The sequence below is a fragment of the Colletotrichum spaethianum genome, assembly GCF_022836535.1.
Source record: "Colletotrichum spaethianum MAFF 239500 DNA, contig17, whole genome shotgun sequence".
In the NCBI taxonomy this organism is placed as follows: domain Eukaryota; kingdom Fungi; phylum Ascomycota; class Sordariomycetes; order Glomerellales; family Glomerellaceae; genus Colletotrichum; species Colletotrichum spaethianum.
Genome location: NW_026054787.1, coordinates 713,927 through 740,963, shown reverse-complemented (window position 1 = coordinate 740,963; position 27,037 = coordinate 713,927). Strand labels below are relative to the sequence as shown.

At 43.6% G+C, this 27,037-nt stretch overlaps 6 protein-coding genes and 1 non-coding gene across 7 annotated transcripts; 4 read left to right on the top strand and 3 right to left on the bottom strand.

The window, feature by feature from the left end:
• Positions 1 to 327: 327 nt before the first annotated feature.
• On the top strand, positions 328 to 609 carry ColSpa_07000 (uncharacterized protein; the record flags this gene model as incomplete). Its single annotated transcript, XM_049273212.1, has 2 exons — positions 328 to 523; positions 590 to 609. The coding sequence occupies 2 exons, from the start codon at positions 328 to 330 to the stop codon at positions 607 to 609; spliced, it is 216 nt and encodes a 71-aa protein (XP_049129169.1).
• A 1,107-nt stretch (positions 610 to 1,716) lies between these two features.
• Positions 1,717 to 2,755, top strand: ColSpa_06999 (cyclochlorotine biosynthesis protein O; the record flags this gene model as incomplete). Its single annotated transcript, XM_049273211.1, has 4 exons — positions 1,717 to 2,029; positions 2,081 to 2,206; positions 2,259 to 2,492; positions 2,562 to 2,755. The coding sequence occupies 4 exons, from the start codon at positions 1,717 to 1,719 to the stop codon at positions 2,753 to 2,755; spliced, it is 867 nt and encodes a 288-aa protein (XP_049129168.1).
• A 406-nt stretch (positions 2,756 to 3,161) lies between these two features.
• On the top strand, positions 3,162 to 3,253 carry ColSpa_tRNA_190. Its single transcript has 2 exons — positions 3,162 to 3,197; positions 3,218 to 3,253. It is a non-coding gene; the product is annotated as a tRNA-Pro (tRNA).
• An 821-nt stretch (positions 3,254 to 4,074) lies between these two features.
• On the bottom strand, positions 4,075 to 5,727 carry ColSpa_06998 (MFS transporter prlL; the record flags this gene model as incomplete). Its single annotated transcript, XM_049273210.1, has 3 exons — positions 4,075 to 4,422; positions 4,502 to 5,505; positions 5,574 to 5,727. The coding sequence occupies 3 exons, from the start codon at positions 5,725 to 5,727 to the stop codon at positions 4,075 to 4,077; spliced, it is 1,506 nt and encodes a 501-aa protein (XP_049129167.1).
• A 12,190-nt stretch (positions 5,728 to 17,917) lies between these two features.
• ColSpa_06997 (bifunctional epoxide hydrolase 2) lies at positions 17,918 to 18,940 on the top strand (the record flags this gene model as incomplete). Its single annotated transcript, XM_049273209.1, has 1 exon — positions 17,918 to 18,940. One exon carries the CDS (start codon positions 17,918 to 17,920, stop codon positions 18,938 to 18,940), a length of 1,023 nt encoding a protein of 340 aa, XP_049129166.1.
• A 1,075-nt stretch (positions 18,941 to 20,015) lies between these two features.
• ColSpa_06996 (putative endo-beta-1,4-glucanase D) lies at positions 20,016 to 20,861 on the bottom strand (the record flags this gene model as incomplete). The annotated part of the gene is made up of 1 exon (XM_049273208.1): positions 20,016 to 20,861. One exon carries the CDS (start codon positions 20,859 to 20,861, stop codon positions 20,016 to 20,018), a length of 846 nt encoding a protein of 281 aa, XP_049129165.1.
• A 4,939-nt stretch (positions 20,862 to 25,800) lies between these two features.
• ColSpa_06995 (putative esterase YMR210W) lies at positions 25,801 to 26,373 on the bottom strand (the record flags this gene model as incomplete). Its single annotated transcript, XM_049273207.1, has 2 exons — positions 25,801 to 26,087; positions 26,109 to 26,373. The coding sequence occupies 2 exons, from the start codon at positions 26,371 to 26,373 to the stop codon at positions 25,801 to 25,803; spliced, it is 552 nt and encodes a 183-aa protein (XP_049129164.1).
• Positions 26,374 to 27,037: the final 664 nt, after the last annotated feature.

Sequence of the window (27,037 nt, the reverse complement as noted above, 5' to 3'; positions counted from 1 at the left end):
GATCCGTCGACTGGAAGGCGTCAAACCTGTGATCGGCTTGCTGTATAGGACTGGAAACGTCTCAGAGTACGGAGCCCAGATGGGAAAGGGTCTGAAAGGGGGTGGAGAGACAGGGCTATGGGCTATGGCGGCTCGCGATGTGCAGCTCGGACTGAGCGAGCCGCGCGAGATGGGACTCGTTCAAAACCCGTCGGGGCCAGTACGATGATGTCGAAAGCATTGGATGCGGGGAGTTTTTGGGACAGGGATTCGAGCCGAACTGCCTTGCCAGCGGATCTTTTCGTCCCAGAGGCATCCTTCGGAGGATTAGTTTGTTGCTAACAAGACATGGCTCCCGTCTTGGACTCGCTTGCAGTTTCAGTCTGGACACGAGGTTGGGCGAACAGAGGGCTAGGGGGCCAAGACCGCCCCCTACCGTTTCCCAAGCGCGATCTGATGCTAAGCTTGATCGGCAAGTTGTCGCGGAAGGTCGTCGCGACGACGCCGCCGTGGTGCCGGATCATCAGTCTGTACACCGCTCACAGTAAGTGCCTCGTGATGATCCATTTCGAAAGGAGAGCCGCATGAGGAATCTCTGACACAGCTACAGTCCCAGGCGCCAAGAAATGACAAAACCATACGCCCCGGACTGGCCACCGATCAAGAGGAGCCCACGGCACAAGAGGGAGGCCGGGACATGGTCCAATACGGCAATAAGCAACCGGCTTTTTGAGCCGCAGAGACGCGCGCGCCCTACGCCAGGAGGTTTTTTGGGCTGGTTCCTGAACGTTGATTTTGGCTGGGCATGGTTGGTTCTCGCCCCGCAGGCCACTCCCTGTCTTTTCAGCGCCACGTTTCGACACACCCCTGCTCTGAGACACCGCACCAACGATTCAGTCGTGGCCACCACCTCTCACAACGGTCCTTCGAAAGGGGAAGAGCTGAAAAAAGAGCAGTGGGGCCAGTCGGGCTGACAAGGACCGCGGATGCAACCAAAAGCTGGACGCATACGCTCATTACAGTATGTCCTTGCACTCTTCCAACCCATCTTCATCCGTGGAACTGTCAAAAAAGAAAGGGGGCCATCTCGCAGCAGGGTAGCATCCTGATTGGACGAGAGGGGCCGTGCCTCGGTTTCCCCTTGCCCCCAACCGGGGGGCTGCCTCCATACGCAGCCGAATTGTGTCGTCTATTCCTGCTTTGGACGAAAGGTCTCTCTCCATGGCTTGTCGCAACTTCGCAACGAAGATCAAACAGCCCAAACGTTTCTGGTGGACTGGATGACATTCTTTCTGCCAAGCGAGATTTTCTCGAGGGCCAAGTGATGGGCCGGTTGAGACTCGGGTGCCCAAACCTGGTTGAGATGGGCGGCTGTGGCGCATTTGCCGACTCTCGCCCTTTCTTTGGTTGACGTGGACGGGTTTTGCGATGATGGATCAACCACTAGTCGACAATCCGATTTTCGTCAGCGAAGCGATCACCTTGGCACTCGTCTCTTCTTACCCTCGGACAGCTGGCCTGGTGTTCTCCAACTTGTTCCCATTTCTGTGTCTTTGCCGTGCAGTGCTACCTACCCCCCCCCTCTCTCTCTTCTTCTGTTTGTTTGTCTAGCCACTTCGATTCTGCCCTTCTCATCATTGTATCGTTTTGTCACTTTGTCTTGTATTCTCTTCTCGTTCTAGTTAGCACCTGGCGTGCTCAAATATCTCTGTACCTACTTCTTATACTTTCTTAATCATGTCTTCCGAAAAAGTCTACCGCTCCGTGCCCCATGAGGAGGAGGAGGTCGAGAGCCTCGCCGGAAGCCTCAACACGGAGAGCACGGAGAACGTGGACACCGCTGCCGCAGGCTGCCCGACATGGAGACGGATGAGGCTCGGCGACGAGCACCCGTGCAAAGAAAAGGCTCGCCGGCTGCTGCGCTACTGGCCCTGGTTCGCCCACGCCGCCCTCTTGACAACGTCCGTCACGCTCTTTGCGGCGTCGGTCTGCCTGCGCTACGGTAACACGCAAGATGACAGCTTCTATACCAAGAAGTACTCGTCGTACTGTACGTAACACGCCCCTCGTCGCGCGGCTCTTCGTGGCTAACATCATGCAGCCCCTGCGGCGGGAATCGTCAAGTACCACACCGAGAGATACAACTTGACGCCTATCATGGACTGGTCACCTTTCGTCGGGGCTGGGTACGAGGTTGACAGAGCGTGGGACCACATCACGAACAACAGTAAGCAGTCGTGCACAAGCAAAGTATACACATCATAGCTGACGGATGGCAGTCGGCGACCAGATGATCTCTCACTCGGAGCTCACGAAGCTCGGCCTTGACCCCAAGTCGATCAAGATCACGAACCCCATCACGGGTGAGGAGGGGTACCGCGCCGGCCTCGAGGTGTTTCACCAGCTCCACTGCCTCAACCTTCTGCGCATGTCTACGTACTCCGACTACTACTCGAGAGAAGAGGTCGGCGGCGACGTCGCCACCGATCCCGAGGACCTGAGAGGACACGTCGGTAAGTCACCATCTTAGACCCGTCACTGACGATGAGGATGACCCCCAAGCCACTAACGCATTTTTGCAGACCACTGCATCGAGGCGCTGCGGATGAACCTCATGTGCCAGGCCGACATTGGCGTCTTCACCTTCAAGATGTATCCCGAACTCCCGGTCGAGGGCCACTGGCCCGACTTCAGCACGCTGCACACCTGCCGCAACTTTGAAGACATCCGGAGCTGGGCGCTGGCCCATTCCGTGACGTTTGAGGACGAGGAATAAAGTCACGCGATGCGTTGATGGTGGGATCAGGGGGCCTCAGGTTCTCACGTACTGCAGCGTTTCGAAAAAAAAAAAGGGCAAGCAAGGAACGTGCATATGCGTGTGTGTGTGTGTGTGCAAGGACAAGCGGATCGGTAACGCAGGCCGAGAAAGTATAACTCAAAATTTGAAATAACGCCTCAGCAAAGTTTACGTCAGGCACACGCCTCTAATCTCATAGGGACCCTTGGGGGTGTGATGTGCCCTTAGACTTTACTCAATCCCGTGCCGAGGATGAGAAGAGTTTCGATGTCACCTGGAGTTTATCTCATAAGGCGCTCCCAAAGAGAAGACCGCTATAGTGTCCAAATTTAACACCGTTTACAACAACCAGCCAGCTGGCAACACATGGAATCCGATCCACATCGCCCTGATGGTCTAGCGGTATGATTCTCCCTTAGGGTTGTCTTCGGCAATTCAGTCTGGGAGAGGTCCCAGGTTCGATCCCTGGTTAGGGCCCAAATCTTTTGTGTTTTTGCGGTGTGAGCTATCTATCTTCTGGTTCGGGTCTCGTTTTGCTGGTCCTGTTATCGCAGAACAGACTCCTAGGGGGTCCTTACAAAGATGCACCTTGCAAACAACCGACCACGCGCCAGGTTCTGTGAGGCAGTGAAAGGGGGAGCAATGACTCGACGTGCAGGCAGGCAGACAGACACAACTAGGAACGGCCTTCGCGTGCTTTTTTGGCCCTGTCCCTGCATGGAACTTCCAAAATGTTCTGGAGGGCGCCAGGAGGTCGCGGCGCATGTCATTCCCGAAAGTTTCTTTGCCGGGAACTTTGCCGGGAACTTTGCCGTGCACTTTGCCGGAGTGCAGTGGGTTGAAGCGCCGTGGGACGGAAGCCACGCGCCGCAGGCTCCCGAGGACTCGACCGCTGCCAGCACACCCCCCTGGTCTATAGATCTCACGCAACGTTGGATCGTGAGTCGTTTAGTTTCTGCTGAACTTTACTTCCCTCCCCCTTGCCTCTCAGCAGCCACGTCTTCTGCCCCAACCCTGCGGCTCCGGAAGGCGAGCACCGCTGTCCGTGGCCATTCGTCAACTGCACGTCATGCTGTTGTGCCGCGGGAGAATTACAAACATCACGGAACATGTCGAAACCGAACCGTCCTTGATAAAACAGAACAATTCTCTTCGTGCCTCTTCGGGGCAACCGCTGGTTTTTGCCAGCGGGGGTATCAACAGTCTCTCTATATCCGTACATTTGCGTAACCCTCTCTAACCCTCTCTGGTTTCGATTAAACGATTAAATCCCCACTCTCACTTGTGCTGGTCCGCATCTATGCCTCCTCGTCCCTTTTATCGCTGTCTGTCACGATACCCATCTTCTTGTTCATGAGCTCGTCTGGGTCGCCGGCGCCGGCATCCAGGACCTCGAGGTTGCCCGCGGCGTCCTTGGCGCCCGTCCGGTAGCCCGAGTGGCTGCCAAAGACGTACCACACGTAGCCGGTGAGCACGGCCGTGGCCGCGAGGAAGCCGAAGATGGTCCAGTTGCCCATGCTGTACATGGGGGAGTCGGTGCTCGGGAAGAGGAAAGGGGCCGAGATGCCGCCGCAGTTGGCAATGGCAATCATGCCACCCGTCGCGAGCGCGGTCGCGGTGGATCCCTGAACGGTCGCAGTGCGGTGCTGCGTGCCACGTTAGCTCTTGTGCCTTTTTCTTTTCTTTTCTTTTGTTTCAAACGGAGGTGCTTTGTGTCAGACTTACAGCGACGAAGGGGAGGACGGCGGCGTTGGTGCACGCGATGATCATGACGGCAAAGTAGCGCACGCCCCAGTGCTTCACGACGGCCAGCAGCAGGTAGCCGATGGCGACGAAGATGAGGGCGCCAATGACGTGGCGCGAGCGCTCCTTGGTCTTGTCGCTGTGCAGGCAGTTGCCGATGATGACGAACATGGCAAAGACGTTGGGCGGGACGGTCAGCAGCTGGGCGTTGTACCCCTTGAACCCGAGCGAGGAGACAATGGTGGGCGCGAAGTAGCCAAAGGCGTTGAGCGAGTTGGTCATGAGGAAGTACATGACGGCGAAGAGCCAAAAGTAGGGGTCGGCGACGGTCTTCTTGGCGACCTTGCTGTCCCAGTGCTTGTCGCCCATCGAGGGCGCAAAGGGGCCGAGGCGCTTGACGGCGAAGGCGCGCTCCTGGGGCGTGAGCCAGGCGGCCGTCTGCGGGTAGTCGGGCAGCATGAACCAGACGAGGACGCCGACGATGACGGCGGGGATGCCCTCGAGGATGAAGAGCCACTGCCAGCCGGTGAGGCCGCCCTTGCGGTTGAGGAAGGAGATGCCCGTGGCGAGGAGGCCGCCAAAGGCGCCGGCGACGGCGACGGACGAGGCAAAGATGGCCATGCGGGTGGCGCGCTCCTCGGGCTTGTACCAGAAGCAGAGGTACATCATGATGCCGGGGAAGAAGCCGGCCTCAGCGAGGCCGAGCATGATGCGCACGGCGAGGAGGCCGCCGTAGGTCGTGCAGGCGGCGGTGCAGATGGTGACGATGCCCCAAGAGACCATGATGCGGGAGATCCACTTGGACGGCGAGAAGTACTTGAGCATGATGTTGGAGGGGAACTCCATGAGCACGTAGGGGACGAAAAAGAGCGCGACAGCGACGTTGTAGCGCTGGCCCGTGAGGTCGAGCATCGTGACGATGTTGTCCTCGGGCGTGTCGTTGTTGAGCGTGCGGGCGTTGCCGAGGTTGACACGGTCGAGGTAGTCTGCAGCGGTGTTAGTGACGGCCCGGGACGCTGGTGGGCGACGGTGGGAGACTGGATGTTAAACGTACTTAAGAGGTAGGTTAAGCAGATCCAGGGGAGGATTCTGAGGTCCTGCTTGCGGACGATGCGGCGTTCCATCTCCTTGTCGGCAAGGTCGACGGTCTCGAGGCCGGGCACGTCCAGTGACGGCGCCGGGGCGAACATGGCCTTCCAGTCAGGCATCTTTGCGGTTTGGGGTCTTGAACAATGGGGCTCTGTCGGCCGATGGTTCGGTGAGGCCTCGGTGACGGGGGGGGGGGGACCTTGGGTATAGGGTTAGAACTCAAGGCTGGAAAGCGTCGACGACGACCGTTGGCACCGCTGGTGAGCCGGTGTGGTGGCTTGCGGGTGAGGTTAGATGAAGCTGGGTGAGGACCTGACCTCTTTCCTCTTCCTTTGACTCTTCAACCCGGAGGGTGTTGAGGTGTTATAAGTCGAATTTTCTCTCTCTCCCTCTTCCTCTTTACCCCCCCTAGTGCACGCCACTTTGGGTTCTGCATACATGGTTCGATCCATCCCGACCTGGGCCCGAGGAAATCCCCATAGAACTGGCTGCAGCCCCGCGACAATCTGGTTTTACATAGTAGAAACGCTATTCGCACAACTAAAAAGTTGCCTTATCTCTCCCATCGCGGGCGCATTGAGGGCTATGATAGGTGGTTGACCCTGGGGGCACGGGGATGTCCCGAGCATTCGGTGCCTCCCCCCCAAATAAACCCAAAGTAAGCGTTTGGGTGAAGTCAATTGGTAACTGCCGGCGGGGAGATAACGTGTCGTCCAATCAGAGACACAGGAGCGCTCTAGATAACGACTTGGAAGTGTATGTCTGGGCATAATAGCCCAGCCGTGTTTTTTGGGACGTCTTCCGGGGGCGACCCCGGACTCGGAAGCTAGCGCCGCGTGAACCATTTCCCAAGAGACTACTACACGTGTATTTTTCCTGCAAGAGCCATCCCGTTCGTGCTTACTTTGGTAATCTTCGGCGTGCTATGCTACTTACCCTGCGTCCGCTTATCGGCAGTGGCTTGCAGAAAATTTTCAACGACATGGCGGCAATGGCACCGAGCTGGGAGGACAAAGGGAGCCTTGGCCGACTTTCGAGACGGACACTTGCCAGCCAACGTTGACTTGCGCGCTAGAAGCACTGTCACATTTGCCGCGTTGCCGGGCGGCCAGTAACAGACACGAGTAACTAGTGAACGTAGGGATGTACTTCCCGGAGGCGAGATGGCTATCGTGAACCTAATCCTGTGGCTCCGTCCTCCGGAGCACCTGTCAGCCTGTCGCTTGCCAAGAATGTAGATGGGCGGACATGAGGATATTATTCAGAGTTCTCCGTGGGTCTCCGAAAATGGGGGGCCGGCTCGTGCATGATGCAGCCCAGCAGCAGCAACTCCTTGGGGGACCACATTCCTAAGGGAGTCTCGACGGGATCGGAATGCTGAAGTTTGTTCCTTGCTTGCTTATTCGTAAACTCTCCTTTTTGGATTACCGACTGGTGCCCCCTCGCGTGCTTTCCGAGCACCTCCCAATATCGAAATGAGGGTTGCAAAGACATACCACAAAGCCAAAACCTGTTCGTCTCATCTGGCTGACGTCGGGGCACTGACTCATGCATCCAGGGAACGCCGCGTCCGCTCCTCGTGTCCCTTTTCCGTGCGACTGATAACGGCTCTGCAGAGGCGCTGCTGCGCGCCATGACTGATGGCAACTGGACCGAAACGCTCCTGTCTATTCGCTTTGTCGATAGGTTTGTCCGTGTTCATTACACAAAGCGATTGATCAAAATGGGCCCATCTACGCATGCACGCCGAAGCGGCCTCCGCTTCCCGTTACCGGAGAGCAGGACTTCAAGTCTCCAGCAATGGGAGGGAAGCTGTTCGCCAAACCCATGGTATCGCGTGTAAGCTGTGTCGATGCTGTGTCTGGTGACAACTGGCCGAGTAGCACAAGAAGGGCGCTAACGTCACCTTGATTCGTGACATTCGTACTGCCGACTAGATCTGGAATTGTCGCATTCTAGACAAAAAGATGGCCACTGTTACAATAGCAATGGGCCAGCCCCATGCCCAGTCTCGGCACACACGTTCGCCTCCAGCCGGCAGCGCGGGATGTGGCACGGTGTCTCCGCTGGACAGGGACCATTCGGTGCGCGTCAAATCTGGCTGGCCACAGAGTGCCCGCACGATCTGGAGCTCCGGGGCCGGACGAGATGCGATGACGAGAGCAATTTACACACATCTCGGATGGGTGTTGTGTGCGCGGGAGTGAAAGACGAGGGCAAGATATCGACGGCACGCGGCCGTGATGGAATGCACGTGGAGAGGCCTGCGCCTGCGCCCGCCGGCGGCCTCTCTCTAAGTGGCTGCAGGGCCTGGACCCGCTGCCCGGCGGGCACGTGTGGGTGGGCACGCTCCGAGCCGGTCGGCAATGTTGCAGATTGGATTGCGGGCATGCAGCTAACAACAGCTGGGCCGTCTTAATCTCGCCAGTCTCCCTGACGTCTGGATTGACAACTGCCACATCTCCATTGAGCGGTTTTCGGAGAGCTTCGGAACCATTCCAACAACTGGCCACTGAAGGTTCGGTTCGATATGTGTCGTAGAGTCACCACTTAGGGTAGAAAAGACATAAGGAAAACGGCTTAGATTTCTATGTGCAGGATTGCCTTGTCTAAAACGAATAAATACGTATCCTGCGTGGTGGATCTGCACAAAGGGACTGGACTAATAGTTAATCTGGGCCCAGCACAAATCTCACAAGGCTGCGCGATGTACGTGAGGGCATCACAATATACCCCCCTAGGTAAATTAATAGATTTTAACTATTATATATCTAATAATAGCTATATATAAAAGAATTACTTTAAAAAAATAAATAAAAATATAAATATTTACTTTTAAAATAATAAATATAAAAGAAATAGTTATATAATACTATATTTAGTTATTAATAATAAAAAAACTACTTTTTTTTTATTACTTTTAAATAATTTAATTAGATTAATAGCTTTTAATTAATTAATTAATTATTAAATTAAGTATTTACTTTTTTTAATAATATTATTTTCTTTTAGCTTAATAAAAAGGCTTTTTTTTTTTTTTTTATTTATAATAATAATAATTATATATTTAAGATATTTTTATTTTTGTTATATATATATATATTTACTTATATTATAAGCTCTTTATATAATACTAATATTTAAGAATAAATGCCTTTAAAGCTTAATAAAAAGGCTACTATATACGCTTATACTACTATAGTACACACAGCTTAACTTAAGAAGTACAACAAAGTGCATAAGGGTAATAAGGAAAGTGGCAGCTCCTTTGATCCCCTGGTAACCAGCCTGTAGTCCCTCCTTCTTCTGTACATTTATCTTTTAGCTAGCTCCTTTGTATCTTGAGTAGTACTAACATATAAGAGCAGACTCCTCTTGCTAGAGGCTATAGTGGTAAGAAAGTTGATAATAAAGAGGATGGCTTATAGCCTCTTCTCTTAAATAACCTCTTTATAGGTGCTACAGGTAAAGATAAAGACGATTCAGAGTTACTTCTCTCCTTTAGTGCCTTAGCTTGTACTAATATGCATTTATAGGCCTAGGTTATAACCTAGAATAACTATATATTATATTTACTTATATTTAACTTAAACTTTATATTAACTTAATTAAATAGTAATAAATATAATAGGGTTTATAAGAAAGAAAAAGAAGTTAGATAAGGAGAAGAAGAAGAAGGAGAAGGTAAAGTGTACTAGGACCTTAGAGCCTACCCTCTAAAGAGACTTTAAGTACCTATAGTGTATTTAAAGTATACTATATAGTAACTTTTTAAGTTAGTGTATACTAATAAGTAGTAGCTAGACCTTTAAGTATTAGCGCTATATACTTAGTAAGACCTCTTATATTATAATTATTAAGGGTTCTAAGCTTTACTGCTTAGCCTAGGAGTTCTTAGCTATAAAGCATAATAATATAGCTTTAAGTATATATTTCTATATATAATAATTATTTATTTAATATTAATTATTTTTATAAATCCTTAGTTAAATAACTAGTATATTATAAAGCTATATTACGTTTAAGTAGACCTTTTAACCTAAGGATATTTAGTATAGTATATAGAAGTATAGTAAAGTAATAGTAGTACTACCTAGTAAAAATACACTAGTTAATCTAACCTTATTTAGTAGTCTTACCTCTAGTATAACTATTACTATTATAAACAAGGGTTAAGTAAACGCTATTTAGGTTATAATTAATAGCCTTATTAGTTAGTTAATACCTATATTGTTTTTATCTATATACTAGCTCTTTATAGACTAGTATATAATACTTCTAAAGGGTTAATAGTACTAAAAAAACTTTTTTCTTAGGCTTTTACTAAGAGTAAAAGCCTATAAGCTATAAATAGTAATTTTAAATAGCTTATAGATATTCTTTTTTTATTAATACTTCTTTTTTAGTATATATAATCTTTATTTATATATCTTATAAGTTAAGAAGTACTTTAAAGTATTTAAACTTTACCCTAATAAAGTTCTTAGTAAAACTATTTATTAGTATATTATTTATTAGTATATATATAATATTAAATAAATATTTATTATATTCTTATTAAAGCTATATATTCTAAATATTAATATACTATAAGTAAATTAAAATTTAATTACTTTTACTTATAATAAAACAAATAGTTTAATTATTATTATAATTAATCTTTTATATATTACTAAGCTTAAGTTATATATCTTAGAAAAGATATTTAAGAGTAATAGTCTTTTTAGTAATATACTTAAAGCTAAGAAGCTTAGCTTTAGTTATTAATATTATAATAGTATTTTATTAAGTAGCTTTTTACTAAATTAGCCCTCTAAAAAGTAAAATAATATATTTTTAAGATAATCTTTATATCTTATTATTATTTATAAATAAAGCGTTACTTATAATTAGTAGTACCTATATACCCCTTAAAGTACTAAAGTATATTACTAAGTACTAAGTATAATATAAGTATTTAATAACTTAATCTACTACTTATTAGTAAATATGTAAAGGGTTTGTTAGGAAATATGAAAGTAGAGTATATATAAATATAACGTTAAGTTAAATTATTATTATAGTATAAAGGATTAATTTAACCTTTTCCTAAAAACGCTTTATATTAACTAAGGTTACTTAAAGGTTATTCTTTTTAAGCGTAACTATTAGTAATAGGGTAGTTAATGTCCTTGAATTAATAAGGTTAAATCTTTTAGTAATTTACTTAATATATTAGTTATAAGCTAAATAGATCTTTTACTCTAACTAGTTATATAAGATTTATATACCTAGATACTATTTAGTTAGGCCCTAGTCTTTTACCTTATACGTTATTTAGATTCCTTCTATAATCTTTTCTATATTTCTTATATAAGATTTATAATAGAATATAAGAATATTATTAATATAAAAAAAAAGAAATACCTTCTTATTTAAAGTCTAAAAAAGACATAGGTCTTTACTTATAGCCTTTATCTTAAAACAATATAAGGTACCTAAGAGTTCCTTATACTAAAAAAGAGGTATATCTCTAAGACTATAAAGTATATACTATAATTTAATGATTTTATTTAGTATTTTAAAGCTATCTAAGAGAAAGTATATAATAGGTAGTTTATTTAGTTTTTTTTTAGTATTTAAAAATATATTAATTATATTAAATTAGTATATCTTAAGGTTAAATTTAGCTATAATAGCTATTATAATATAAAAAGTCTATACTATAAGTATTACTATATATATCTATTTAAGAAAATACTTTTCTTATATATTACCTCTTATATAGATTTACGCCTTATAATAATTAAAGAGACTATTCTAATCTATCTTATATAAAAAGACCTACTTTAAGAGAATTAGTTTCTAAGTAACTTTACTCTAGTTTATTACCTTCTAAGTACTTATCTACTTAAGCTTTTAAATCTTAGTTACTACTACTTATAGAAAAAGGTCTTAATATAACTAAAAAAAATTTAAAAGCTTTTTTTAGTTCTTTAATAAAAATAATAGCTTTTTTATTTATTTTTTATTATATAGTATTAGTATCTTCTAAGTATACTTTATTTAAATAATTAATATATAAATATAACTGTAGATTATTTAGTGTTTAGTAGCTTCTTTATTTAGTACTTTTTGTTTATTTAGTATAAAAGTATTAAAGAATATGTTTTAGCTTTATTTTAAATATAGAAATATAGAAAGGTAGCTAGTGTTCTTTGTTTTATTAGATAGGCCTATTAGTACTAGTTTTAGTAGTAGGCCTTATTAATATTAGCTTTATTAGGTTAAGGCATTATAGTTTAAGTTATTCTAATTACTATTACCTAATCTTTACTTTTAATTAGTATAGCTTATAAATACTAATCCTAAATATATTATTAGTTCTTTTTTTGCTTTATTTTTTTTATTTAGGGGTAAATTAGTATAAATAATAATCTTATTTTTAATTATCTTAGTTAAGTAATTAACTTCTTTGGATTTTAATATATCTTTATTTATTATAGCTTAGTTTTTAATAGTTATTGTTGTTCTAATCTTTTGATCTAGGACGTCTCCTGGTTTAAGTAAGGGATTAGAGGTTAATAGCTACTTTTTTTATTAAATATAGTTTACTTTATAGTTATTTTATTTCTTTTTGTCTAGAAATATTATTTTTAGTATAAGAGTAGGTAATAAAAGCTATTATAAAGGGTGTTTTTTTTATAGGATTAGAGTAATATTAGCCTCTTTTATAATACCTAGAACATAGAATTCAAGGTTATAAGTTATACTTAGGTATTATATATTATTTATAATTACTTATACTTTCTTAGCTAAGATTATTACCTTTATATTGTTTTTTTTATAAAATTAGTTTTTATTAAATATTATATTTTATATAATTATAACCTACTAAAATAAAAAAATCTATATTTAGTATAGATTATAAGTATTCTAAATATAGCCTACTAAGTATCTAATATAACCCCTTAGTTTTACCTTAAAGTATTGTTTTCTTATGTCTTTCTTTTAGTCCCTTTAAATAAAGTATACTTAATAGCTATATATATAAAGCTATCTTTATTATAGATATAAGTCTTAGCTAAGGGTTACTTAGTATTAAGGTTATTACTAATAAAAATATTATTTAAATTATCTTTTTTCTTTTTTAATTAAGTAAAGCTAAGCGTTATACTAAAAGGGACTAATGTTATAGAGGTATATATTAGCTATTACTACTTTAACCTATAGTTTATATAAAAGGCTTACTTTAAAAAGTAGTTTAATATCTCTAGTTATTACTTTTTAGCTAGCCCTCTTAGCTTTACTATTTAGCTCTTTTATATATAAAGAGGTAGTCTTAACCTTAATCCCCTCTTTTTTTACTTATTATTAGAACTTTATATTACTATTAATTACTATAATAAAGTAGTTTATATCTTACTTTATTTTATATAAAGTAAAGCTATATTACCTTATTACTTATTACTTAAAGATATATAGAACTCTAAATATACTTTTATAAGTTTTTAATACCTTTAGAAATCTAAAAAAACAACTAGTATATTTATCCTTAATTACTATAAGCTATAAGTTCTTATTATACCTTTTAAGGTAATTAAAGAGGTCTTAAGTAATTCTATAGTATAAGTAAAGTAACCTTTATTCTAATCTTTGTTTTAAGACTATCTTCTTTATATAGATCGTTTAGTAGTAAAAGTATTCTAATCTCTTATAAGCCTTAATCTTTACCCCTTAAGCATTTAAGACTAATTACTTAAGTACTTAGGGTCCTAGATAACTGCCTTATAGATACTAAAGCTAGGCAAGGTCTAAGTAAGTACTTTTCTTATAGCGTAAAAGTTATATAGAAGTATTATAGTAAGGTAATATTATTATATTAATATTAACTATAACTATATTACTTATAGGGATTTATATATAAGTAGAATAACTAATAAGAGGCTTGTATTTAAGAAAAGTGATATTTACTTTTTATATAAGTTACTTAACTATAAAGCTATCTAAATATTCTTTATATTAGAAGGTATAATTAAGTCCTAAGTACTAGATACCTATTATATAAAGTAAAGCTTTTAATATAATATTTATATAAAAATTCTCTATATATATTATATTTTTAAGCATAAAGTCTTAGTTTACTCTATTTTAGCTTCTAAGAATCCCTTTAATTATATATTTACTTTTTATATAAATAAGGTATAAAGTAATACCTAAATTAACCTATTAATTATTTTCTTTAACTACTTAGATTATACTTAGCTCTAGGAGAAATACGTTATTTACTAGGTAAGTAGCTTTATAGTTATCTAATATAGTACTATATAAAAAGATATATAGGCTAAAGTATAAAGTAATAAAGATACTATAAATTTCTTTTTTCTAAGCGGCTTTATCTAGGTTTAGTTAAAGTAAAGTAAAGTTAATAATATATGTAATAACTTTTAATAGTAAGTTATTACTAGGTTTATTATTATTATTTTTATTATTATTAGTCTTATTATTATATCTCTTAAGATCTCTTTTCTAAAACAAAAAGATTACCTAGAGCTACTCTTTCTAAGCAAGTTTAGCTTAAAGGTCTATATTCTAAGGGTTATTAATTTAATTATAGATTTATTATATGTTATTATTAATAATTAAAGCTGGTCTAAGTAAGTAGCTAGTAAAGGTTTTCTTTATATAAGTATATTTAAGTAAAGGCTAGTAGTATAAATAGCTATAAATATATATTTTATTTAAGTTTTTTAGTAAAAAGTAGTATATATTATTTTTAGTTAATATAGTAAAATAACTTACTAAAGTTATATAAATACTAAGCCTTTTCTTATAGTACTTTATTACTAATAAGTCTTTTTATAAAACGTTAATTAGAATTATTATATAGTTATTTAGGTTTTTAATTAAGAAACTTATTATCTTATTTTAGATAATTTCTATAAATTTATAAGTTATTTAAGATAAAGTAATTCTATATAATACTATTTTTAAAAAGGTTTTTAAAGTAAAAGCACCTTAGACTTTTAATAAGTCTAGGATTTTTATATAAAAGTAAAAATTTTATTATTCTATTAACTAAATAAATAAGTTAATACTTAAAGCTATTTAATTTAATAAAGCTAAATATTTTTTTTAAATAATAGTTTAGCTAAATAAGTTATTTAATATATATTATTACTTAAAAATTTTAAGTATTAAGTAAAATATTATTTAGTTTTATATTAAAGCTTTTATTTAAGTTAATTTAAAAAGTAATTTAATAATTAATATTTTTACTTATATATTAATTATATTAAATACTTTTTTTTATTATTTCTAAATAGCTTTTTTTATACTAATATTTAAAATATATATTTAGTATATAACCTTAATATTTAAATTAACTATTATTAAAAGAAATTTATTATTAGTTTATTTAAGATTTATATTAATAATAAATTTATTAAAAATAAAAATTTTTAAAATATCTAAGATCTTATTAAAATATTTAAATTTTTTTATTTTTATTTATTTAAGTCTATTTAAATTAATAAATTCCTAAATATACTTTAACTTTACTTTAAGCTAAAGGGTTATATACTATAAAGGCTAATTATTTTATATCTTAAGTTTCCTTATAGCTTTAATAAAAATAGACATATTAGAGATATTAGTTTAAAAGAGTAAAGATAATTTATTTAAAAGAGATTTTCTAGCCTATAATACACTCTAGACATAGTAGTTCAAAGGTATAATATAAGCTAAGCTTATAACTATTATAGAGTCATTACTTAAGGTAAAAAAGATATAAGGAAAACGGCTTAGATTTCTATATACAGAATTGCTTTGTCTAAAACAAATAAATATATATCCTACGTGGTGGATCTGTACGAAGGGACCAGACTAATAGTTAATCCAGGCCCAGCGTAAATCTCACAAGGCTGCGCGATGTGCGTGAGGGCATCGCGACAATATGTGTTTAAAGTCCGGACTTGACATTGTGCGTCTCTACTGAACTAGCCGTATCCACCGAAGACAAACTTGACGCCCGACATTCACCCGAGGTAAAGGCAGAGTTCTACTAGCCCAACCAAGTTTGATGTTTCTGCACAAAGTTTTCAACAATGATCTAGAAATCTTAGCGTGGGGATACATGCCGATTTACCTTCTTCCTCTACTGTTATTTCATCCTGTTCCTCTTTTTCCCATCTCGAAAGCTATTTGAACGCCTCTACGTGCCAGGTCTTCCATTTTTGCCGCCTTCTGGGTTCGCTTGCACTTGTCGCCTTTTCCCGCGAATCGACAAGGGATGTAATCTACGCTCTTCAACGACTTGACCATACGGAGACAAATACCAATGTACCGCCGAGCATCCAGCGGTGCCACGCGGCCGGGTCAAGGTTGCGCTTGTCCAGATTGGCCGACCACATTTCTTCGTAAAGTTAAGTTTGACCTTGTTTTACAACGCTTACAAGCCCACGTCGATGTGTTTGTTAACGTCAGAGGCTTGACGTTTGACACTACGAAGGGCACGTACATCGTGGAAGACACCTTGTGTGAGCCTCTCACGTTTGCATAAACTCTCATCCACAACGAAATAATCGCTAGCGAATGGCTCTGATCATAAGTTCTCAATGGAGTTGCCCAGAGTGTCTTTCACCACACTGTACTGGTATATATTCATGAAAACCGGTGTCGTAGGCATTACTCATGGTTTTGGCCTCAAGTGGAAATCCATCGCAACTCGCATTTATAATAAAACCATTTTGAACGAAGGACTGTGCTTTTCCTATGTTAATATCAGAGGAAATATCTACATGAACATGTTTTGTAGACGCCAAGGGTGTGTGAACAAATGCTGAAGTCCATTTCTATCACTGGAATTAGGTTAAGTATGGATAAATGCCCGAGACCGCTCGAAGTCTAGAATCAGTAAAGCTATCCACAGAGTAAACGAGTTCCCTCCACAGAGATGGCGTTCCGTACACCCGATCACTAAGTAGCTTGTAAAATAAGATCTTTCTTCGAGGCCGCGAAGGTTTTAAAGCACACGGGGGCCGCACCCGGTAGCTTGTTGAAGTCCTTCGCTTCTTGTCTTTGCTATTTGCTGCAACAACATTTCCGTGTGTGCAAACATGAAGTGATTCCAGTCAGGCCTATCTTGTCCTGTATGGCATAGCTAGACCTCCAAATAAGGCGTACTGCGCCCATGTCAGGTTCATCTCTGCTATAAATGAAACATCAAACGTTGTTGCTTAAGATTTAGAATCTGTAAGTGGTGATAAAGACTGGCTTTAATACAATGCTTTTCTCGTTGATTTAATCATGAGTATCCGTCTTGGAACTCTAGCTGATGAAACAAATGAGCCTCGAAGTTCCCAGCGTAGCCGTTCAAATTATACTCAATTCTGGTCCCTCTGAGAACAACATCAGATCCAACTATGTCACTCTTTTCTCTAGTATTACTGTTGTCGCTGTCAGTTTGAGCATTCCGGGATCAAAGCTAAGTATATAATGCTGACACTTGAGTGAAAGGTTCTTGGCATAATCATATTGTCTTCCTAATGGATATAAGCCATCGAGTCGTGGTCAAGTTAAAATGATTACTATTCAGGATCCTTGGGTATGTGACGTACCTAAACCAGAACCTACCTTTCACTAGGCAGCTGTCAAAGGCTGAACTCATATGCATTTTTGAGGTTAACAATGCTCCCTTGGTGGTCAGTTGTGACTAGCATTCAGTTGTGACTAGCATTCGAATCTATCCATCCATCATGTGCTAAAATTCGACCGAGGCCCCTTAGATGTCGCCTCGGGTTGGAGATGTTTCGTTTCCGGTGTTCCCTTCTCCACGTGCTCCACCAGGGTCCTTGACAGCAGCGCTGCATGGTCAGTCAAAGAATATATAGAAGCAGGACTACGATTCACTCCATATAGAATCTCTTTCTCTAGCATAACGGAAATCTAAACAAACCAACAGCTTAGAGACTCCGCATGGCAGGAGAGGCTTTTCTAATTGGCGCTGATACATGGCTCTTGGTCTTGAATCTCTGAAATGGCTATCCTCGCCCGCTACGGAGTGCGACTATGCAGTGGAGCGAGCTCAATGGAGTTGTTCCACATAGATCAAACCTTTCTATATTGCCTTAAGTAATACTAAAACATCCTCAACAAAATTGACAGTGAAATGCAACCGAGGCACTGGGTCATCAGTAATGAATACTGATCAGATAACCCGTGTCCGGATGACATAATCATTGCTTACAAACAGGGAGGAGTTGGCTATATAAGACGAATACTGCTCAGCCAAAGTCTCAAGAAGCGACTAATTCTGATGGGCCATTTACAATGACGGACGCGAATGTCCCCCAACTGAGGCAAAAGACCCTCAAAGTACCACGCGGGTACAACTATACCTATTACACCAGCCTTGCTTCTCCCGGCAAGCCTACTCTCATTCTTTTCCATGGCTGGCCGGATTCCGCGAAATTGTGGGCAAATGTAATCGACAAACACCTGGTGCGGTTAGGCTATGGCGTTATTGCCATCGACATCCTTGGTTTTGGCAACACCTCCAAACCCACCGACCATACCCAGTATGCCTTCCATCTCGTAGCTGCAGACGCTGCTGCAATCATCGACGCCGAGAACCTTTCGAGTGTGGTCTCCGTCGGACATGACTGGGGATCCGGCATCGCTCAACGGTTTTACAATTTCTATCCCTCGCGTGTCTCTGGCCTCGTGATGGTCAACTTCTCGTACATACCGCCCAATGTACCGCCCTTTGAACTAGAAAGCGCGCTCGACCATTCACGCCATACTTTTGGGTATGGCATCTATGAATACTGGAAGTTTCTTGCGGCGGACGACAGCCCTCGTCTCCTGAAACAAAACATCGAAAGCATCTACGCGGCCGCTCATGGATCACCAGAGTCTTGGTTAGAAACCTTTGGTAAGCCCGACGGTCTGCGGGCTTTTGTATCCAATGGGACAACGCAGCCGTTGCTACCGTACGCTGGAGGCTCTCACAAAGCGGAATTTGTAGAGCGTATGACCCGCGATGGGTTTGAAGGGCCGAGCTGCTGGTACAAAGCATACGTTTCAGGAACGCAAAATGAGTCAAACAAGCTCGTGCCCCAGGAAACTTTTGTCGTGAAGGTGCCAACATTATTCTGGGGTGGAACGAGGGACAAGGTGTGCCGGCCAGAGATGATGCAGTGGGGTGTGGAGGCAGGTTTGTTGCCTCATTTGACTACTAAGCTGGTGGATGAGGGGCATTGGGCGCTGCTCGCGAGACCAGACACCTTTGGTCATGACTTGGTCGACTGGCTCGAGGAGAATTTCGGTACTGTTGGGGAAAGTTCCGTGTAGTTTGGCAGCAGTTTATAACATACATACATCCCCTTGGTACCTTTCGTTCTATCAACTTAAATGAACATTTGAACATTCGGCTGCTTTGAACACGGCCCAACAGTGGAAGCACTATTTGTTATCAGGCAAATAAGTTTTCTTCGTTACTCTTGGTACATTGTTCGTACGACGGTTGTATCTTATTGCCTGTTCGGCGTGATCGGGCTACTTCTTGTGTCCCAGACTGAATAAATCGCAGAGCACGCTTGCATGCTTCTGTTTACTTCATGGTGGGCCCCTTTCCCCATTAAACCTTATGCCACTGTGTCAATCAATAGCTCCTCCGGTCTCCGTTGAGTTATGCCGACTTGATTGCCTTCCAAAAGCAGTGTCCCGTCAACGCTATAGAGCCTAAAAGTGCCTACTTACATGCAGCCAACGCCGCCACCAATACTACTAGCAACTACCTATCGGCGATTGTTTAAATGAGTCATTGCTTTTTGGATGTCCTGTATCCAGCGGGGCGGAGCACCGCGCTGTTCTCGGCACTAGTTATTGGTACATTTGATCCAACGATTGGTGGTTTCAGAGTCAAGGGTATCCCAAAAAGGCTCCCGAATTGTCTAGCCGGAATGAGAAAAGAAAAGCGCTTCATGTTCGAATCGTACCGACACAAGATGGTTTCTTTGTGGAGGCCAAGCAAGCTCATTAGATGAGATACCTATTCTCAGCATACCTCAACGACAGATGGCTAGGAGTTGTTGAATGTATCCAAGCTGGTGAGCAACAAGTGGACACGCTGGGATTGATTGACACGGTGGTAGGTTGCGGAGTCAATTCGGTTGTTATTTGCACCCGCCGTTGCCAGCAGCGAACTATATACATGTAAATAAAGATAAGCTCCGCTTGGAAAGTCCTGGCATAGAGACATGTTGACGGTTCGAACCAATGGCACAAAGCAGAAACATGGATCCTTTATCCACCCAAAACTCTGGACGTGGTGAACGGGGGCATCATACCCCCAGGCATAATCATGCCTGGTGCATGGCTATAGACAGCTAACAGCACACAGTTTCAAGCTCGTCGTAGACGACATTTAGCAGTCGGCAGCAGCAGACTGAGAGGCGCTCGCGGCCGAAGCAGCGGTGCTGCCACCAGAAACGGTGGTGGTCTTGTCGCCGGAAGATCCGTCGGCGCTGCCGCGGATGGTGCCACCGGGGATGACATCAGGGCCGGGAGCCTTGTCATAGGAGGTGGAGGTGCCCCAAACGCTGAAGTTGACGGGGGCGTCGGCCTGCTTGTAGACGCCAGGAATCTTGACTCCAGTGCCGGGCATGTTGGTGGCCGAGTTGCCGGTGACCTCAACCTGGGCGCAGGCGTAGTAGAACTCAGCCTGGCCGTCGTGCGCGCCGTGAAGACCGATGTGCTCGCCACGAAGGAGGTACTGGCCGTTGGGAATAGTCGCGGGGATGGTCATGGAGACGTTGTCCTCGCCGTAGCTGCACCAGGCGTCATAACGAAGGGTCTCGGCGCTACCAGCCGTGCAGAGGAGAGACTGGTGGACCTTGTACCAGGTTCCGGTGCCCTTGTCGGAAGAGGCGTCGCTGACGGGGCTCATGTAGAACTGAGAGGGACCAGGGTGCTTCATGCCAGTGCCACCGAAGGCCTGCTTGAGGGCGACCTTGTCTCCCGCCTTGACCGTGATGACTTTGGGGGCGGCAGTGGCGCCCTTATTGCAGCTGAAGTCGGTATCGGTGGGCGAGATGGAGCCGGAGGGGATGTTCTTGAACTTGGTGGGCATGTAGCCGTTCTGGTGCTTTCTGACGTAGGTGTTGTCGCCGCCCTGCAGAGCGCCGTTGAGCAAGAGCTTGTCGAAGGTGTAGTGAGCAGAGGTGGAAGAAACCAGGCCGAGGACGGCGGAGAGAACGAAAGAGGCCTTCATGTTTGCGGTCGAAGCTAAGATGAAAAGAATGGAACGACGTCGAGTCGATATGTAAAGAATGAATAAAAAAGAATGGATGCAAAGCAGAGAATGAAGCTTGATGCTGTTTGACTAGAACATTACCGCCGAGAAGAGGTCTCATCATAGTCTTTAAATATATTCAACTTCGCGGCGCTGATACATCTTGGCAATAATTACACGCAATCTCATCTCCTACAAGAGAGTCCAGTCAGGCTGGTGGAACCATGTACAGGACAAGATAGTCGATACTCCTCCTGGAATGTTGGAAATAAATTGTCAATGGATCCCAACGGAATCGCGATGCAGAGGCACAGCGCCAAACCATGTAATTTTGCCGCCACTATTGGCACCACCAAAAGAGAAACATTTGGTCGCGCCTCCCTAAGCATAATCCAGCCTTGATGGGACATTGTTTGTGGAGCAGGGTGAGGGTATCCCCTGATTGCATGGTCACCTGCGACTGCCTCCTCGGAGTACGGGTAATTGGCCGTGGGCGTTGTGGTTTTTGGCGGTATCTAACCACTTTGGTCTGCTTCGCCACACAGCCACACTCAGGCTCATTTTCTTCAAAGTACTGCTCCTCAACAGTACAACCTCTTTTATCCTAGCCGTTTACCATATTCCTTACTTAACCCAACAGCTTACACGAACCCTGACCACTAACCCTAACTACTAATATTATCTTTATTTTTACTTATATAGTAAGATACTTAAGATTAGGTTAAGATTAGTAGTTGAAGATTAGTGTAGGCTATAAGTTTGAGTAAAGAAGATAGTAAATGGTTAAGATCAAAGAGGTTACTATAGAGCTTTGTACCTTAAGATAGAGGTACATCTGGGTTTGTAGGCCTATCTATTGCGTGGCTGTGCTACTTCCTAAAATGGTTAGATACGGCCGAAAACTAAAATGCCTACGGCTAATTACCCGTACTCGCCTTTTCGACGCATATAGGCTTCTAAATCAAGAAATTAGAAGAAGATATTTGTTGGACCGGGGTTCAAAGCCATCAAACCATGGGAAACTAAACTCAATCCTAAGAAACGAACTGTAGGAAAACACAGATTATGTTTCCGCTGGACAGATAGTTCTAATCGATGATCACAGAATTCAAAAGATCAAACCCTAATAATTAGAACTGGCGTAGAGAGTCTGCGTTGCTAGAAGATCGCACTTCTCCCAGGAGCTGAACTTTCATCTAGACAGCCCGTCACGTTGGGTACATGGCCACCAACCATCACATAATCCATTACATGCGGGACCTTTCCCACAGTCCGAGATGGAACTTGCCCCCTAGCGCCTAATTGTGGCCCTGGCAAAGTGAGGGTTGACCAATGGGTTGTCAATCCACATCCCTCCCTAGACGGTCGTACATCAAGTCGGACACCAATGCAAGAAGAAACTGGGGGTTTTGTGCTTTGTTTATTTTTGTCGGTTCATCCCAACTTTTATCCTCATTACATTTTTCGATCGCCGCATGGTCTCATCCTTCAGGATGACATCTAGGCTAATCCATCCTACTTTCGCTCTGAACGAATCGTGCAGTATAACATCTAGAGCTTCGTGTGCAACAAAAATAGGTGGGATACGGTGTTTGCGTTATCCAACCTCCAGGGTCTAGTGTCGGTCTTCCGCGAAAGATCGCGTTCTCCGAGATGTACTCCCTATTTACTTGCCACAGTCTGGGCATTGACAGACTCCTTAAGCACCTTGTCAGTTGAAGTCATAGGCCCATCGAACAGCATGTGCGAGACTCTCGCATTTCTGCGCGCCTACATATCACCGGCCTGTTGACTCTCTCCGATGCCAAGGTAATCGACACTCATTATCGGACACTGTCATGGCCCAAAAAAGAAAGCGCCGCCAGATATGTCGGCCCAGACTGGTAAGGACGCCACTTCCGTGACGTGTGGCCTAGTCAAACGATCTTGGCAACTATGCCTCTTCAGTGCTGGCATTGATTCCTTAATAATTGAGAGGACGAGGCGCCACAGTAGCGTTGTTTTAGGGCTTCAAGCATACCATAGTACTGCGGTGTAATCCGAGGCGAAGGCTCTCAGGAGCGCTACCATCGGGAGTTACGAAAGACTCGGACAATTCGTAAAAACCATCGAAAATCCACAGGCAGGGGGTATGACATGGCCTGTTCTTTCTTTGAAACATGGAGCAGTGAGGAGAAGCGGCTCACCTAGTCCAATCGGAAGCAAGGGGGGCATGCAATACTTGGGCGGAAAAAATCTTCAATCGTAATATCAAGTTCGCTTTCATTGGCTCTGATTGTGCTTTGTAACAGGTCGACGATCTGAAGCCACTCCGTGCGACCTGCTTTCCTAACCCAAAGACGACCTGAGAAGACGACCCTCAGGAAAGCTACCATCTCCGCGTGTTCCTTCCGTGGGTATGGATGAGTTTCTTTTTCTGTCTTTCTTATTTTCTGTCTTTCTCCTTTTCTGTCTTTCTCCTTGTCGGCTCACCTGGCTTGATGTACACAAGCGATCCACGGTTTGTTAGGAGTTCATTTCCGAAGGAAATACTGACAGCTGTTCAACATCCAACGACTGGCATGGAGCTCGAAGCTATCTCTAGGGGTGCACAGGATGAGAACGTTGTGAAGTTGAAAAATACCACAAATACTTGATGTGTGAGCGAAGCACTAGTACGATTGCTCATTCAAGAAATTGGCCATTACCAGTCGTTACTCAGCAAAGCCCAGGGACTTCGGAACACCCGCGATTCCTTTGCATCAGCCGAACCAAGGCACGAGGAAGAGACCAATTACAGCTTGGAAACCTCAGTCGTGCGCGATCTACCTGGCTTCAAGATTGCTGGCAGCAGCGAGGCGATGCTAGACGAACTGAAATGTGACCCTCGACTGTGCACAACGAGCGAATGGAAGCGGGCATTAGGTTCATAACGCTGAATCTGGGTATGGAAGTTATTATTACCTGATAACCATGCACCATTAGGCCCAATGACGGTTTTACGGTGTTGTCGTGAAGTTGGATCTTTATGGGCCACCAGGCTGCGAGTGTCGATTCTCATCTCCAGGATGTGTATCATCCCTTTAAGTGGGCGCAGAAGATCGCCGAAGACCGCTCCCGCAGACCTTAGTGATGCAAGATGCATAGATGAACTTCAAGTCAAAGGAATTGGAGTCCCGAAGCACCATCCGGAAATGAATCTTGCAAAAACCGTGGATCGTGGGAACCGCCTTCGGATATCAAACCGTCTCTAGCTGCGAAACCCAGGCTTCCAAGAATGAGCATTGCTCCGGTAGCATAGAACAGTCGGTCTCACTGAGCTCGCTGGCGATAAACCTGAATTTTCGGACGTTTCCTGCCTTCATTACATGTGGGATGGCTGCCACCATCTGGCCGCAGAAGGTGGTGGCATTCAGGCCCACAGAAGACACAGATCAGTTGCCCGATACTGGAACTTTCTTCCATGCACTTGTGCGAAGCTGCCAGTATTGCAATAGTGGAAGAGACCCGATGTTAAGAAAGAGTCGTGCCTCCCCATCTTCTGCAGAGACCACATAGACCTTGGCAGCGAGCTCCTCAACGTCTGTCCATTTAGTAAGCAGGAGCGTGATGATTATGCCTTTCAACAGTCCGTCTTGAGATCAAGTCGCGAATGTCTACAGCCTCAAAGATTGTTTCGGGCTTCCATGGTCGGGAGGTTTGAATGCAAGCCCCGCGTTGCAATCGTATGTAGAAGTTTCAATGTTCGATGCAGACTTGTAGGGGCTGCGGGTCCTCCTGGTTTAATTTCGATCTTGTGGCACCAACCACTCAATATGAGCTGCAGCCCTTTACCAGGTCTCGATAACTGCGGTGATAGAGTATCTTCGAATGTTCCTACAGGATTGTGACCGGTAGTTTGATTACAAGGCAGGTGCATACTGTAGTGTCGAGAACGAAACATCCATGTCTGATGGGTTTGCCGCCTCTGTAGTTGGATTTCCTCCTTTGTGAGTAGCACAGTGACCATTTTTGAGTCAAATTTGCGACCAGATCTGTTACGGAACAGTCTACCGGTAATTAGACTGACGATCCGGGGATATCTTAACTACAGCACAGGCTAAGCGAAGTACCGTACGATCACAAGCGAAATCTGAAGTTCACTAAAATCGACAACCTTGGCATTTCATATATGGGATTTACTGCTCTTTTAGGGAAACAGTTTTATTCTCACCGATCCTCAAGTCTAGAAACAAGCTCCATAATAAACCCAAAATGCCCAGGTTGCCTCCTACCGCACATCGTTTGTAATCCGCCTTTCAGATCGAGCCATGCTGCCCAACCCAAAATGACAAATATGACTCTTTGTTGAATGGATTCTCTCTTCCTGAGAGAACCCGTTTGTACGATCGTACTCAGGTTAAAAGTTAGGGTGAACCAAAGATGTATTTTCCATGATTATCTTCCTAACTACAAGACTTGGCTTTCTTACACAAGATATATGATCTCGTACGTCCCTGAGTCAGTTCGGCATGAATATACTTTTGATCCCCTCAATGGATAACCGAGGGCCGAATATCCAGTCTGTGCCCTCTGCCATGATGTGTGTCCCTGAGTCGTGCGTGTCGTACAACCAGCTGATGCTGTTATTCCAACACTCTTATCTTTTTTAACGGGGAGACAAGCGTTCCAAGCGTTCCAAGCAAAGCTGCAGCCGCATAAATATCAAGCCAGGCCCAGCAATAAAGCAAAAGACTAGCTCAGGACCAGCGTTAGTCACCGGTTATAGCCCTTCGTCTCTAGTGCGAAAAGTGTTGCAACGATCATCATCGGGTGATCTGTTGACGTACAGCTAAAGTTTTAAAATTTATATTGGTCTGGGCTAAATGCTTCTTGTTTCTGTGGAAGAAACTTTGAGCAAAATATTAAAGCCGTATCGAAGAAAATTTGACACGTGGAACTAGTTGTTTAAGTCTTCACAAACGTAAGAATGCGACTCATCCGCGTTGCCCCCGATGTACTTCGCCGTGCGAGGCCATGGGAAAATTTTCCTGGTCCTCTTGCTTGCATCAGCAGGTTCAGTTCCAAGCAGATCCTCTGGAATCTGTCCCTTCTCAACCCAGTCGATAAGGGCCTCCAAGGAGTTCTGTTTCGCTGGAACCTGGGGGTAACTGGAGGCGCCAGTGCAATGCCCACCGCCTTGGGAGCAATACGTCAGCCAGATCTGTTGTATAGCGTCACCAAAACCTGCTACGCGGTCTAACTCACCTGGGATCATAAATAGTGACAACCAATCTTGTCTCTCGCCGCCTGTCACTCGTGAAACCTCATTCAAATGTTCTATAGGCCAAGTAGCGGCGTTGTATGGGTCAGCCCAGCCCTGTGTGACAAGTAGTTTCCCTCCGTTCGTTTTGAAGGTTGTGAGGTTGGGACTGATGGCGTCGATCAAGGCGCCCACCTTATAGTCTAGCAAGTCTACGTCGGCAGCCCAGTCAAAAGTGCTGCCGTTATAACTCAAGTCATCGAAAACCATGTTCTGAAGCAGAGGAAGGGAAAACGAGAGTGAGAGACGGCCTTCTTGGAACATCCATTCTGATTCGCTGCCCAGATCGAAGCCTGGATAGAGGCTGATGTTGGTTATCGAGTGGCGGGGACCGGCATATATCCCCTTAGCCGCTGCAAGCTGTTCTGGTGCGAGACAGGTCGATGTGTTGTTTGCTGAGTCTTTACACGCCAGGCTTTCGATGTTAAATTTGCAGGCCAGCGGATTCTCTAGAACTCGGTCTTCGACACCATCTAAAGCGTCGCATTCGTCCAATACTGTGTTTCTGATAGTCTCTAGTGACTCTTGCGGCAGGAACGCCGATCCCTCTAGCGTGTTAGCATATAAAGAACGTCATGAGGAAGAACAAGAGGCAACGGCTCGAGCGGTCTCAGCTAGAGGCGTGAAACACCAACTTACCGATGTGACTTGCTGATTCCACAAAAAAGATAAAGCAAGATGAGAGTACCAATTTCCGGGGCACCCTGCTGCTATGCCGTCAAATAACTCGGGGTGAAATTCGGCCAGTGCAAAACCCTGAGCACCCCCAGTAGAACAACCTTTATAGTAAGTATGACGAGGAGGCTCTCTGTAGTATACACTCGTGATACTTTTAGCTGGGGGCGTGAAAACCGCGATCGAGTTCCGGATCCAT